The following is a 15,267-nucleotide window of genomic DNA, read 5'->3' as shown; positions in this document are numbered from 1 at the left end:
AGTGTTGCCATGAGCTGTGGTGTAGGTCACAGATGGGGCTTTCATCTGGCATTGCTGTGGCTGTGGTGTAGGCCAGCAGCTACAGCTTTGATTCAACCTCTAGCCTGGGAATCTCCATATGCCCCCCCAGGTGTGGCCCTAAAAAGATAAAAAAAAAAAAAAATTGTGAAACTAACACTTATCAATCCCTAAGGTATGTTAGGTATCCTAACATATATGTTAGGTAACAGCTTTGTATTAGTATTTGCGTCATCGATAAATTATCTTTATTCTATTAAAGAAAAATAAGGATTAGCAGTCCCATTTTTTAAGATAACAAAGTCAAAAATCATTAAGTAACAAAGATTCTCTGGTAAGTGGCAGATAGGTGCGTGTTCAAGCCAACATCTGCTAAAAAGTGGCAAATGGGATTCAAACCTTGTACTTTTTGTCATTCTATACAAACTTCCTTATGGTCCAAACTTAAAGAATTACCTGTTTAAGGATCAAAATTAAAGAGGTTACAAGTCCATATAAGAAAGCTTACTTGGAATTGTTCATCTCTCATTCTCAATTAGCTGTGTCTAACCTGTTTAATTGTGCATAACTTTTAAAATGCCTAACACATAAAACATTTTAACTCTAATATTGAGATCTCAGAAACTTTAGCGGCATTTAACTCACAAGTTAATTTTTCTTTATTATGTTAAGTGCTGTGACAAAATCTATTTGAGTTAGAGAGGAAGAGGAAAGCAAAGCACTTAACTCTAAGGATATTGAATGAAGCCTTTCACAAATATAACAGAATAAAAACTGAATTTATGGTAGCTCTTTAAATTAAGCTCCAGACTTAAGAAAATGAAGATGGGAGAACATATTCAGCTTCAACGGGTAATAGGATATTTCCATGGAACAATTTTTTTATTCAGTATCATAATAGGTGCAGGAATATTTATTGCTCCTAAAGGGGTGTTAAAATACTCTTTGCTCAATGTGGGGGTCTCCCTAAGTATTTGGACTGCTTGTGCCCTAGTGTCTGTGGTGGCTGCTCTTAGTCACGCAGAGCTGGGGACAACCTTCCCTAGAAGTGGAGCACAGTATTACTTCCTCAAGAGATCTTTTGGACCCTTTATTGCTTTCTTCTACCTCTGGATCCATCTATTTAGTACCCCAGCAGGTATCGCTGCACGTGTCTTGTTACTAGCAGGATATATAACACAGCCTTTCTATCCTGGATGTTTCGTTCCTGAGGTGCCAAAGAAATGTTTAGCATTGGCCATTTTATTGTGCTTGGGAATTCTGAACGCTCGAGGAGTGAAAGAGGTAACTTGGTTTCAGACTGTCAGTACAGTGGTGAAAATTACAGTTCTCTGCTTCATATCTCTAACTGGAATTGTGTTGTTGGTGAGAGGAAAGAAAGAGAACCTAGCCAGGTTTGAGAAAGCTTTCGATGCTGAAGTTCCAGATGCCTCACAGATTGCGGAAGCCTTCTTACAAGGATTATATTCATATTCTGGCTGGGGAGTCCTTGTTCGAATAGCAGGTAAAGTTATTTATTTTTAAATTATAAAAAATACCACCAGGCTATAAACATATAAACGGTTAAGCAGCCTAATTCGAAGAAAGAAATACTACTTTGTTTTGCTATAAGTGTTTTTCTATTGCTTTATCAGATGGGTGGAAATGCATTTAACTCTGTATAAATGTTTTCCAGTTATTTACAAATTAAAACAAGTAAACGCAAAACAGATATGGTTTAAGAACTCCGCAGAAATTGCATTTTTTTACTAAACAAATATTTTAATAGTCTTTACTTCCTAATTATAATAGATCCTATCAGAGAAAAAGAAATTTAAGTACAGAAGATGTAAATTAAAGATTACTGATTATCTTGTATATACACACATGTAGGGGTCACACTATACATATACTCATAACTATTATGCTTAAAGCACATAATGAGAATTCATAAATATTATCAAGTATAAATATTTTTAATGAGTACACAATATTCTATCATATGCAATTGGCTATTTTTCAAATATTTTCCCTTTGTTGGACCCAAGAGTTGTTTCCAGTTTTTCACTTTGATTGTATATTTATTGTTTCAATCAGCATTCTTTTACATAAATCTTTGTGGTTTTCTCATTGTTTTATAAGAAAAAAAATCTTAAGTAAAATTGCTAAGTGAGGCATACAATGTTTAGAAGTGTCTTCAGAAATATTTTCAAATTGCCTTCCAGAAAAGCTTCACAAATATGTCTATTAGTATGAATTAAAATGACTACGCTGGCGTTATCATACCTTCTTCATTCTTTAATTACTTAGATTTGTGAAAAGCAAATTTCAGTGTTATAGCTCACTTTTTATTCAAGTGTTTTGCTAATGTTCATGCCCATTTATACTTCTTCCTTGTAAGAGAGGTAAATATTTTCCCAGTTTATTTTTTAATTTTGTTTATAAAGACCGGAATTTTAATACTTATATGATCAATACTTATAGCTATCAATCTTTTTTTTTTTTTTTTTTTGGCTTTTGCCTCTTGTCTTTTTAGAGCCGCACCCGCGGCATATGGAGGTTCCCAGGCTAGGGGTCGAAGTGGAGCTGTAGCCTCCAGCCTACGCTGGAGCCACAGCAACACCAGATCACAGCCATGTCTGCTTACCTACACCACAGCTCACGGCAACACCAGATCCTTAACCCATTGAGTGAGGCCAGGGATAGAACCCACAACCTCATGGTTCCTAGTTGGATTCGTTTCTGCTGCACCATGGCGGGAACTCCACTATCAATCTTTTTATTTTTCATTTTTCATACTTGAAAAGTCTTTCTCAAGATCTAGGTAAATATGTATCTATGCTTCTTTCTCTAAATCTTTATGGTCTTTACATTTTACTTTTTCATGCATATGAATTATTTTGGGGGAGTTGCATGGTGTGAATTAATAATGTAATTTTATATCTTCCAAATAGTTAAACATCTGTGTCAATTTTGGTGTTGGCAATATACACTTAAATTTACTCCAAGATTTTTCTTATCTAAAGAATTAATCTAAGGAGTAGAAGAGCAGAAGAGGCTACCCTAATGTCCTAGAATATTGTGAACAGATTTAACAGACGACCTGTTCTAGGCCTTCTTTAACATGTATTTATAGTTCTAGAGTGTTGGCCGTAAGGTTAGAGAAGACTTGCTCCAGTTCTCCTGGCCTAGAATCCAGGTTTTCTGAGTTTTTGGGTTTTTTTAATCCAAGAGGTTCGTGTTGAGTATACCAGAGATATAACATTGCAACCCAGAATTTAGCACAATTCTCTTGCTACTAGAATCAATAATTCACCCAAGGTATAGTAAATAACATTCAACAAAAATGAACACTTGTTGTGTGTAGTCTTTATTTATTTATTTATTGCTTTTTAGGGCCGCGCCTGCAGCATATGGAAGTTCCTAGACTGGGGTAGAATCAGAGCTGCAGCTCCTGGCCTACATCACAGTCACAGCAGCATGGGATCTGAGCCGCATCTGCAACCTACACCACAGCTCATGGCAATGCTGGATCCTTAACCCACTGAGCCAGGCCAGGAATGAAACCTGCATCCATATGGGTACTAGTTGGGTTTGTAACCTGCTGAGCCACAATAGGAACTTCCTCTTTTTCTTATTATATATTTTATTGAAACTATGTTCAGAGCTTATATTATTAGTTATTTTTTTATGAGTGGCTTATTTATTTTTTTTTTTACAGGAGAACTGAAAAACCCTGGTGAGAATATCCCCAAATGTGTGATTACTGCACTTACCCTTGTGGCACTGATTTACTTATTAGTTAACATTTCCTACCTAGCAGTCCTGACTCCAAAGGAAATCATGTCCTCAGGTATGGCTACACAGAATCACAGAGAACACCTTCTCTGGTTCATTCTCCTGAATAAAAGGAGTTTCTAATAGAGACTGGATCTTTTGCATATTTTAAGGGAATTATGCTACCTTGATTCATGTCTGTTATTCATTTATTGATTTATTTATAGATAAAGTTCAAACGGTTAAGCATTCTCTTTTAAGCATATGATAATGGGTAAAATCTAGCAGCAAAAAATATGGAAAACACCAAGAATTACAAAACGGAAAAAGGCAGAACACAATAGATGAATAGAATAGAATGGAATGGAATGGAATAGAATAGAATAGAATAGAATAGAATAGAATAGAATAGAATAGAATAGAATAGAATAGAATAGAAAATATAAGAATACTTATAAAAATCCCTTGAGATATACTTTGTAAGGACATCATGAGTGCTCTGGGTTAACATCTGCCACCAAGAAACATAACTCATATGCTTTGTCTCCAGGCATCTTCCCAAATTCTATACAGAGCTTGAGCACTTAACTTTTCTATTACTGAAATAGAAATGAATCCTATTTTATATATAATTATATATATATATATAATTTCAGTTTACCTTAAGAATTATTCATATTTTCAGAATTTTTGTCTTTATAGTAAAGAAACTGACTTTTTCCCCTAAAAATAAATTGAAAGAGCCTCAATTCTCAATGGAACTTAATATATCTGGAAAAATATAATAATAAAGTTTATATTTTTTAAATTTTACATTTCTAGTTATCATAGGGCTCTAAAGAGAAAGGAAAATCAGTAGTAGGCTCTCAATAAAAAGAAAAAGAATGTCTAAGAAGATTTTAGGCAATAACTCTGAAACAAGTATAAGATTTATAAAGTAGATTGCAATATAGATGACAGTAATAGCACAAAAAAGGAGAAAGAAATGAGCTTCCTGGAGCTCTGTTGCCGTAGTTTACTGAAATTAACTTGAAATTGATTTTGATGATTATAAAGGTGCATGTTGTAATTACCAAACCAACTACTGAGAAAATAACTCTAAAAATATAGATTAAGAAATCAATAGAAGAATTAGTAATTCCCATTGTGACTCAGCTCTAATGAACCCAACTAGCATCCAGGAAGACATGGCCCCACTCAGTGGGTTAAAGATCCAATGTTGCTGTGAGCTGCAGTATAGGTCACGGACATGGCTCAGATCTGGCATTGCTGTGGCTATGGTTTCGGCCAGCAGCCACAGCTCTGATTCTACCCCTATCCTGGGAACTTCCATATGCAGCGGGTATGGCCCTAAAAAAAAGAAAAAATGAAATCAACAGAGGAATTAAAATGACATATTAAGAATATTTTTTTTGTCTTTTTTGACTTTTTTTTAGGGCCACACCTGCAACACATGGGGGTTCCCAGGCTAGGGGTCAAATCTGAGCTGTAGCCTCCAGCCTATGCCAGAACCACAGCAACACAGAATCTGAGCTGAGTCTTCGACCTTACACCACAGCTCATGGCAATGCCAGATTCGTAACCCACTGAGCGAGGCCAGGGATCGAACCCACATCCTCATGGATGCTAGTCAGGTTCGTTAATCACTGAATCATGATGGGAACTTCCAAGAATATTTTTTTAACACTGAACGAACGAGGCAGAAAAGAATAGAAACACAAAACGACCTAAGAGATAAAAACAAATAGTAAAATGATATATTTAAATACAAAAGTATCAGTAATATTAAACAAGAATATTTTATAAATGCTAAAATTCAATAAAAAAGCAGAGATTGTCACACTAGATAAAATCATCAGTCTAACTATATGCTGCCTAAATGATACACTTTAGTTTCAAAACCATACTTGAGTATAAAGTAAAAGGGTGGGAAAATATACATGCAAACAGTAACTATGAGAAATAATAGTGATATTAATAAGACAAAATAACTCTAAAACAAAAAAAAATTAGTAGAGACAAAGTAAGGCTTTTCATAGTGATAAAAGAGTCAATATATGAGAAGACAGAACAATTATAAATATATGCGCACCTAACAACACAGCCTCCAAATATATGAAGACATATTAATGTAACTGAAAAGAGAAATAGACAAATCAACAACTATAGTTGCAACTGTCAGTACATTGCTCAATAACCAGATAGAAAATCAATAAGGATATAGAAGATCTGAGCAGTACTCTTAATCAAACTGATCTAATTGACATTTAGAGAGCACTCCACCAAAGAGAGGAAGAATATACATTTATTTCAAGTGCTTATGGGCCATTCTCTAGGGTAAAACTAGAATATAAAGCAAGTCTCAAAACATTTAAAATTTACATCATACAAAATATTTCCTTCAACAGCAATAGAAACAAAATATAAATCCACAACAGAATATAATTTGAGGAAAATCATATACTTGGAAATTAAACAACACACTTCTAAATAACCCATGTGTCATAAAAGAAATCACAAGACTCTCAACAAATAGTTGTTGAAGAGTCTGAGATTTAACCCTAACTGCAATCTTACAAGTTAGCCTGGCACAGTTTCATGGATGCTGGCAATGGAGTCAAAGACTATTTATTATTTATAACAAGAGCTGTACCTAGAATATCATTTTTATATTGGTTCCCCAAACCTCATTTCCCACAAGGCAAAACAAAGAATCTAAGATCTTATTTCCACATAAGTAGAAGATCCACAATATTTTTTGCCACACCCACAGCATGCAAGTTCCCAGGCCAGGGATTGAACCCAAGCCACAGCATGACACCCCTTAACTGCTAGTCCACCAGGGAACTCAATTTTAAGGAATCCATTTTTTAATATATTTTATGTCTTCCTTCATAGGGAAGGTCCCAGGAATGGCTCTGAAACACAAAAGACCTGTATTGTCCTCCCATACTCATATTCCCTAGTGTCTAAATGGTCCCTCCTGGGACCCCACAATTGCCACTGTAGGAGGAATTAGGAAAGAGTGTATTCAAACAAGTCATCATTATCCTTATAATCTAGGACAATGTCAATCCAACGAGAGACTCCAGGTGCATGTGATAAAAGGTATACAACTGTCAGATTTTGAAAGGCCAGACACGAAGCACAGCTTAGTTTCAAGGGCCACAGTGGTGTGGTCAGAGAGGGCTGATCAAATTGAGACAGCAACATTGTAATCTGAAGATGTGTCTCTTGGAAGCTGTCACTTCCAAGAGACGGTCAAAGGTGTCATGTAGTCAATCTGTCAGGCAGGAGCAGGGACAACATCTTCTGTAAGTGGCCTCCCTCACTGTGAACAAATGGTCAAATCTTGGCAGAAGTCACAGTGTGACATTCAGTGTTAGCCTCCATAACAAAAATGTAGAGTCCTTTTCCTTATGTCTTGCACATGTTGGGAAGTTGTTACTATGTCTAAAAAGATGATGGATTCAGACATCAGTCATGGCAATCTGGATAGCACAATATCAATCAACAGTTTGATTTTAATTATTCTCACTAGAGAAGGAGCTCAGTGGACAGAACTTTAAGGCTATTCTCATAGACCTGGCCTTTCCCTCCTTGATAAACCTTGCTATATTTCTAATGACTTGCCAATGGCCTGGGTGTTTGTTCTGTCATTGGAAAAATACAAACTGGCAGGTTAAACACACCCATCTCTGGGGCCATAAACTATGGAAAGAAATTATGGCTGCTGATTGAATAATCTGATGATTGGTCACTCATTACTGAGTAGAATATATTTATCTATTTTCCATTCTAAGCAGCTGGTGCAGAGGCTCACAGCTGTTCACACTACAGTGTAGTGAGCACCACAGTGTTTTGGCTTAGTCAAAGCATCAGTGCACCATGCTCAGGCACTTATGGGAACCCCAATAATTCAGCAACTTTGCTTCAATTAGCAAACTGGGGTGTGGCTTACAATTTTTTGTGCAAAACCAAGATACCACTGCACCAGGCTAGCTACGTTCTTGACTATGCAATTTACATTTGATATGAGAAATTTGTTGAATTCCTCACACCTTGCTAGTAGTTAAGTCCAATTTGATGTGCTCATCCCCAAATGTCTGGAAAAACCACAACCAGGGCTATAGGAGCCACAATTGATCAGTTGGTAATAATCTACTGTAAAGTTCCTGCTCCCAATATATTCTGTCCCTGGACATAGAGGGACATAGTTATATTGAGATACTCTATCTTTTAACCTCCTCTGCTGCCTTTAAGTTTTCAATCAGGTCTGTGATCTTTCTCCTACTTAGATTCTATATTATTTTTTGAAGGAAGGAGAAGGAGAGGGGTTTGGAAGGAACTTCCATGTCCCACTTGTATACGCATATACCTCTACCTGAACAGGAGAATCACCTCTAGATATTTCAAGCATCTAAAATAGCAATACCAATAATATATTCAACAACAGAAGCCATGAAAATACAGTATTTTGAATTGGCACAAATTGTTTTATCTACAAAGGAACTTCTGTGGCTAGAGGCCTTCCCTTCTGGACTGTGAGTTCTGCCCAAATCCCCTTTGCTGAATCTAGCTCTCACTCCACAGTACTGGGTTCATTGATGACTTGGGACAGATATCTAAAAGCCTCCATAAAGTTTCCCAGCATGCTTGGATGGGTATAGCCTTCATGACAGGGAGACCTCAGTCATATCCCTAACCATCTCAAACGCCTGTGGTTGAGGAGGTAGAGGGGAAAGGCCATGGAAAAAGAGAGAGTGTCTTTGTGCCACTGAGTAAGGTATATTTTTTAAATCTTGTATTAACAAAACTGTCTCCAGAAGAAATAGAATATCTGATTAGATCTATATTAACAAAACAAAGGAATAATTTAAAATCTTCCCATGAATCAAATCCCAGGCCCCAGGTAGTATCAAACATACAAGAATTAAGGAGTTCCCACTATGGCGAAGTGGGTTAAGAATCCAACTGCTGTAGTTTGAGTTGCTGAGGAGACACATAGTTCGATCCCTGGCCCAGTGCACTGGATTAAAGGATCCAGCGTTGCCATAGCTGCTGCATTAAGTCACAGCTGCAGCTCAGATTCACTCCCTGGCCATAAAAAATAAATAAATAAATAAAACAATTAGAGAATTTAAAAAAAATGCAACTCCTAAACAAAAGCTTTCAGAAATCAGAAAAAGAGAGAACACTTCCCAATGACTCATATGGAATCAGAGGCAAAATAAATCTTTTCACAAAGAAAGAAAATTCCATGCAAACATTATGTATAACATGTATTATTCTACGAATTACAATTCAACAATTCTTAAAAACATTAGTAAATTAAATCCAGCAACATAGAAAAAAGGTTTCTACACCATGAACAAGTGAAGTTTATCATTGATTGGTTTAACATCCCAAAATCAATTAGTGTTTTACTGTATTGATATAATAATAGACAAAAATCAAATTTAAGAGATTCATAAAAGCATTTGACAAAGGCCAACCTCATTTGTGATTTTTAGAAAATTTAAAAAAAAACAGAGATAGAAGGGAGTGTCCTCATTTTGATAAAGGGCAGCTTCAACCTACTGCTATCAGTCTTTTGCCTTTGCTATAATTACAATTTAATATTTGTTAAGTCAATTAATTAAAAATACTATACAGTATAAATATTACATCAATTATATAATGAGTGGCTTCTCTAATTTTTTTTTCACAGATGCTGTGGCTGTCACCTGGATAGATAGAATAATCCCTTCCATGCAATGGGCCATTTCAATTGGTGTTTCTTCCTCAATAGTTAGCTCCCTTAATTGCACCCTATTTTCAGCATCAAGGATATATTTTGTGGCAAGCCAGGAGGGTCAGCTGCCTTTGATCCTCTCAACTCTCAATATCCACTCCTGTCCAGTTGTAGCTGTCATTCAGATACTCATCTTTGCCTCCATTTTAATTATTCCCTCAGACTTAATCACTTTAATAAACTATGTGGGATTCACAGACTGGATTCTACTAGGGCTAATGATGACAGGCTTGATTAAACTGAGATTCCAGGAGCCCAACCTCTCCAGACCTTACAAGGTAAATCCAACCTTAAAAAAAATTCCCTTCATCTTTCTAAAGAGCATTTTGTACTTTGAGTATTTCTTCTTATAGCTGCATGTAAAATTTGTCTAGCCCATTGTAAGCCCATGTTAGGGACATTTGCTCTAGAGAACAGATTTATTATTTTTTGTTCATAAGCATCTTAGACCATTTCCAATTGGAAACCTCAAGAGAGAATGCAAAGGACTGATCCCTGTTATTAAAGGCAGAGGATCCTTATGCTTTTTTTATAGTATAATACAACTAGGAAATTTTAGTCAAAAAGAACTATATGTGGTATGAACGTATAATGTTTGTACTGGATCTCAGTGGAATAGATTGACCAATGTCCAGGGCCAATGATTATTTGAGTGTACTACCTTAGATTACTTGTAGGTTTTTGCCTAGGATTTTTCAGCCTTCTAAATTCAGATGTCTGTCAACATACAAGTTTCTAGCTTTATGGAATTTCCCATTATTGTACAGTGGGAACAGGTCCAACTAGTGTCCATGAGGATGAAGGTTCAATCCCTGGCCTCGCTTGGTGGGTTAAGGATCTGGTGTTGCCATGAGCTGTGGTGCAGGTCCAAGATGTGGCTCAGATGCCGCATTGCTCTGATTCGACCCCTAGCCTGGGAAATTCCATATGCCTCAGGTGTGTCCCTAAAAATCAAAACAAACAAAAAACAAATGTTTCTAGCTTTAATGGCCAATATAGAAGAGCTACATTCTAGATATTTGTCAAGGAGTATAATTGCAAACTCATTCATCTTTCAAAAGTTATCCAGAGGCAGAATATCTATGAAGGATTGACTGAGAGATAAGTAATCTGTTCATTCCTCAAATCATCGAAATTTCTCTCTACACTAACCATATCTAAAATGCTTTACATAAGACTGTGGAAGAATTTTTTTCTTCTAATTGCCCATCCAACTATACTGTGGATTTAACCAATATTGTGTTTAATCAAATGGCCTCTGGCAACTCATTCCTACATTTACTACATTTACTATGATATATGTTTAAGTTATTCTCTGTCAATATGTAGACACACTGAAGAAAATTCTTTCTAATATGTATATTAGAAATACTTGTGTTTCTAGGCAGATAACTTGGTTTTCTTTTCAGATACCTAGGCTTTGTAAGATCATGCCTCCCTTTTCATAGAAGCCTGCTAGAAAGCTTAAAGCTAAATTAGTAGTTAATCACAGAAAAGAAAATTATGGACATGGAGAACAGATTGGTGATTGCCAAGACGGAGTGGGAGGGAATGGGATGGATTGGGAATTTGGGGTTAATAGATGCAAACTACTGCCTTTGGAATGGATAAGCAATGAGATCCTGCTGTCCGGGAACTGTACCTAGTCACTTATGATGGAGCATGATAATGTGAGAAAAAAGAAAGTATACATGTATGTGTAACTGGGTTACCTTGCCGTACAGTAGAAAATTGACAGAACACTGTAAACCAGCCATAATGGAAAAAATGTCGTTATAAAAATATTAAAAAATTGGGAGTTCCCGTCGTGGCGCAGTGGTTAACGAATCCGACTAGGAACCATGAAGTTGCGGGTTCGGTCCCTGCCCTTGCTCAGTGGGTTAAGGATCCGGCGTTGCCGTGAGCTGTGGTGTAGGTCGCAGATGCGGCTCGGATCCCGCGTTGCTGTGGCTCTGGCTTAGGCCAGTGGCTACAGCTCCGATTGGACCCCTGGCCTGGGAACCTCCATATGCCACAGGAGTGGCCCTAGAAAAGGCAAAAAGACAAAAAAAAAAATAATAATAAAAAAATAAAAATATTAAAAAATAAATTAGTGGTTGATCACTCTCTTGTAAAAAGCCTTATGGAATGCATATCTTGCTATATAGCACTTACTATTGTTATCCCCATAAGTTATTTTTAATAATGTGGGTTCCAAACAATCCTTGTTGTATAATGAACCATATTCTAAAAACAATCAAGAGAACCCTTTTAGGATGTACCTTGTATAAGGCAAAAGCAGGTAGCAGAATACCAAGAAATACCTCAGCAGTACCCAAAGGTACAGAGGTGGACTCAAAAGTTCAAAAAGAAAACAAATACAGTTTATTGCTAAGATTTTCAAACTCTACTGTGGAAAAGAATAGTTTTGTGATTTTTTTTCGTAAATTCAGATTCCTGGATATCACCCCCTGGGGGTTCTAATTCTTAGAATGAGGACCAGAAATCTACATGTCAAAATTGAACAAAATGAAATAAAATGATAATTTTGCATCTGAGTCATTTCATGGTTCGATAAATATGTACTAGGCAACTACCATGTGGAAGACACTAGTCTAAACACCTTAAAGATATATGGATAATAAATTAGCCATTAATAATGTCATCAAAAACTTTACAGTATAATAGGAAAGAGAAGAGTTACACAAAATACAAATAGGCATAATCACTAGCATTTAATTAATCATTTATTGGTTGCACATACTATTCTTTAATTACATATATAATTGTGTGTTTGCATATTCTTTTATTGCCTGAATTACTTTGAAAGATATACATTGTTAAGACCCATTTTAAGGGAAAAGTGAGAATCAGAGAAAGTGAATACAAACCTTGTGGTTCTTTTAAGATAGAAATTTGCCTCCAAAGGAATTATATATAAGTAATATATTAGGTAATATGTAGAAAATGTATTAGATTAAGGAGTAGCAAATATTAACTTTGACATTGCCTGAAGATAGAAAAGTTAGAAAATTTTTACAGTGAAAAAATGCTTTATGGTAATAGTATGGGCTGTTTCACAATGTCTTCATTACAGAGATATGAATGGGCAGGTAGCATGGACTAAAAAAAAATGAGAAGATCAGCAAAATGGTGAATTATTAAGTCAAAGCCTTCCCTTCTGCTATTTTAACCCTAAAGACATTCCCAGCAGATTATTTTCCTTTGTATAAAACTGAGGAAGACCTGGTAAATATTTTTTATCAATGAAACCAATTTCCCCAATACTAAACAAATGTTTGTAGATAAAATGTTTTACATCCCTATTTGTAATAACCTCCAAGTCCTCTCTAATACAGATTTATGTTTGTTCTCAGGTACATTTGCCATTTGTATTTGGAACCCTGGCCATGTCTTTGTTCTTGGTTTTGACACCCATCATCAAGTCTCCTAAGATGCATCATATCTATGTCATTGTTTTTGTCCTCAGTGGACTTTTGTTTTATTTTCCTTTTGTTCACTTTAATTTGGGTTCTACATATTTTAACAAGATAACTTGCTTTTTGCAGTTACTATTAAATGTTTCACCTGCTGATGACGTTGAATATATTTCACCTGAAGGAGTTTTACAGAAAATTCCACCTGAAACTGCAACCAAGAAAGAATAAATTATGCACATTTGGAAAATGACTGATTTATTCAAAGCATCTTTCCATTACAACCAGAGTAATATCCTTATGTGTATGTATACACACACTGCATATGTAAAACACAACCGGCACAAGATAACTCATGTCCAGAACTTTCACACTTCAGCTCTCCTGGTTTGTAACTAAAGCCTTACTTCCCCAATAAAGCTTGCTCTTCTTAATCCCATAAGACTGCAGAAATGTCCCTCTTTGTGCACTGATGTTTCTGAGCTATTATGTAATAGACCACACTCTTTTTTAATTGCTTACTTTTTTTCCCCAAAGACAGAGAGCTGCTCTAAAGAAGGGGTTATTCTCTAACCATTTTTTAAATTTTTAAAATTTCATTCATTTATTTAAATGTATAGTCTCACTCCCTAAGACAATGTGTGGATAAGAACAGACATCTTTTAAAGTAATATCTGAGTATGCGGACGAATGAATGGATAATTGAATGAACAGTAGCTGCATATTCCTTTGGAGGGCATCTCCCTTGATACTCTACTGGCAGCACCTCAGAAGTATTCCATTATTGATTGCAGCTTTATATTTTGGCATGACTGAGACCGGAATGCTATATAGAGATAGTATCAGAGAAGAGTCTACACTAGTTCTTACCAAATATTTATCCTCTTTAACCATTTAACTGACTTCTCTGAAACTGCTTTTGTCAATATGACCCTATCAGTGTCAACATAAATGTATCCATTTGTATTTATCACAGTGGTCACTGCTGACCTGACATCACTATTCTAAACATAATTGTAATTGTAGTAATAGCCTTGAAATGATTAACACAAGATGAAAAGTAAATCCTAGAGCAAACAAATAGGTATCAGAGAACCTAGGCTGAAGGCAAAAAAAAAAAAAAAACTATGGGCAATTGAGGTTGAAATTGGATCCGTATATCCTTGGACTAGCTTACTACAGGAATAATACATGAAGAGTCTTTTGATGACCTAGTGAATGATTACTAGGTCAGAGACCATCTCCTCCTTTCAAATTTTATCTCAGTGAGATTTTTAACAAAATGTATCTGGTAAAGAAGTTCAAGAATAGCGGGTATCTCAAGGGCAGGTTGTCTATATTCTGTTTGAAAGTTGACTCAAATGTTCTAGAATACAGGCCTTTGAGTTAAAATGTTGATGTTTTACAATGATAATTAAGTCTTGTTTGTAGAACACAAGTCAAATGAGAATACCACATAAGATACTTTTTGCAGATTCAAAACAACTTACATACACAGGCTAGCAGACTATAGATGGTCGTGTAGATTCTGGACAGTCCAAGAAAATATGTTTGGTTGTGCATGGGACAGGTGGGGCTGGATGCACCAAAGGTGCCACTCTAGGAGAGGGACCTGATGGCCTGCCTCACATTTAATATGTTGGGGAATAGTAGGGATCATCCAATTGTGTAGAAGGACTCTGAGCTTGGCAGTTAAGGTGTCAACCCAGCAGATATGAGAAGATACAAATTAATCCCAAATACAACTAGTTTATTGCTCCTTAGACCAAGATTTCATTGCTTATTAAAGAGAGATGGGTGTTCCCACTGTAGCACAGCAGGACTGATGGTGTCTCTGCAGGGTGGCATCTCTGCAGCACCAGAACACAGGTTCAATCCCCAGCCCAGCTCAGGGAGTTAAAGGGATCTAGCATTGCCAAAGCTGTGGCATAGGTCATAACTGTGGCTCAGATCTGATCCCTAGCCAGGGAATTCCATGTGCCATGGAGCAGCCTAAAAAGAAAAGAGAGAGAGAGAGAAACGAAAAAGATATTTAGGGTTGATATGGAATGAAATGCTCAAAAGAGGCATTTTCCTTTAAATTTTCCCTTAAACTGCCTTTAAGGAGGCACTTCCCAGGTTCGTGAACTGTCCTTCTCTGATCAAAGTCTTTTATCCCACCCACAAAAAAGAGCCAGTCCATCCTTTCCATGGAGTAGTATCCACAATCTTCCTCAATTAGAATAAGTGAAAGCCCCCAGCCAAAGAGTAGGCATGAAAAAAAATGCCAGAATAGTATTCATG

At 36.2% G+C, this 15,267-nt stretch overlaps 1 protein-coding gene across 6 annotated transcripts; it reads left to right on the top strand.

Moving 5' to 3' along the window:
• Window positions 1–733: 733 nt before the first annotated feature.
• Window positions 734–13,423, top strand: LOC100522735 (solute carrier family 7 member 13-like). 6 transcript variants are annotated; one of them, XM_085021157.1, is made up of 4 exons: window positions 734–1,522; window positions 3,719–3,850; window positions 9,731–9,846; window positions 13,117–13,423. In XM_085021157.1, exons 1-4 carry the CDS (start codon window positions 838–840, stop codon window positions 13,213–13,215), a joined length of 1,032 nt encoding a protein of 343 aa, XP_084877283.1. In that variant the 5' UTR covers window positions 734–837; the 3' UTR covers window positions 13,216–13,423. The 6 variants fall into 6 exon arrangements, with proteins under 6 accessions (XP_084877283.1, XP_020944830.1, XP_020944829.1 ...); XM_021089171.2 differs by having other exon boundaries at window positions 12,925–13,423; XM_021089170.2 differs by having other exon boundaries at window positions 9,485–9,846.
• Window positions 13,424–15,267: the final 1,844 nt, after the last annotated feature.

Source organism: Sus scrofa, chromosome 4 (genome assembly GCF_054392235.1).
Source record: "Sus scrofa isolate SSC_HxYL_T2T_F1_AM1 chromosome 4, Sscrofa_HxYL_maternal_Yorkshire_Landrace_v2.0, whole genome shotgun sequence".
Classification (NCBI taxonomy): Eukaryota; Metazoa; Chordata; class Mammalia; order Artiodactyla; family Suidae; genus Sus; species Sus scrofa.
Note: the sequence above shows the minus strand (reverse complement) of the source record. Positions and strands in the feature narration are given on the sequence as shown.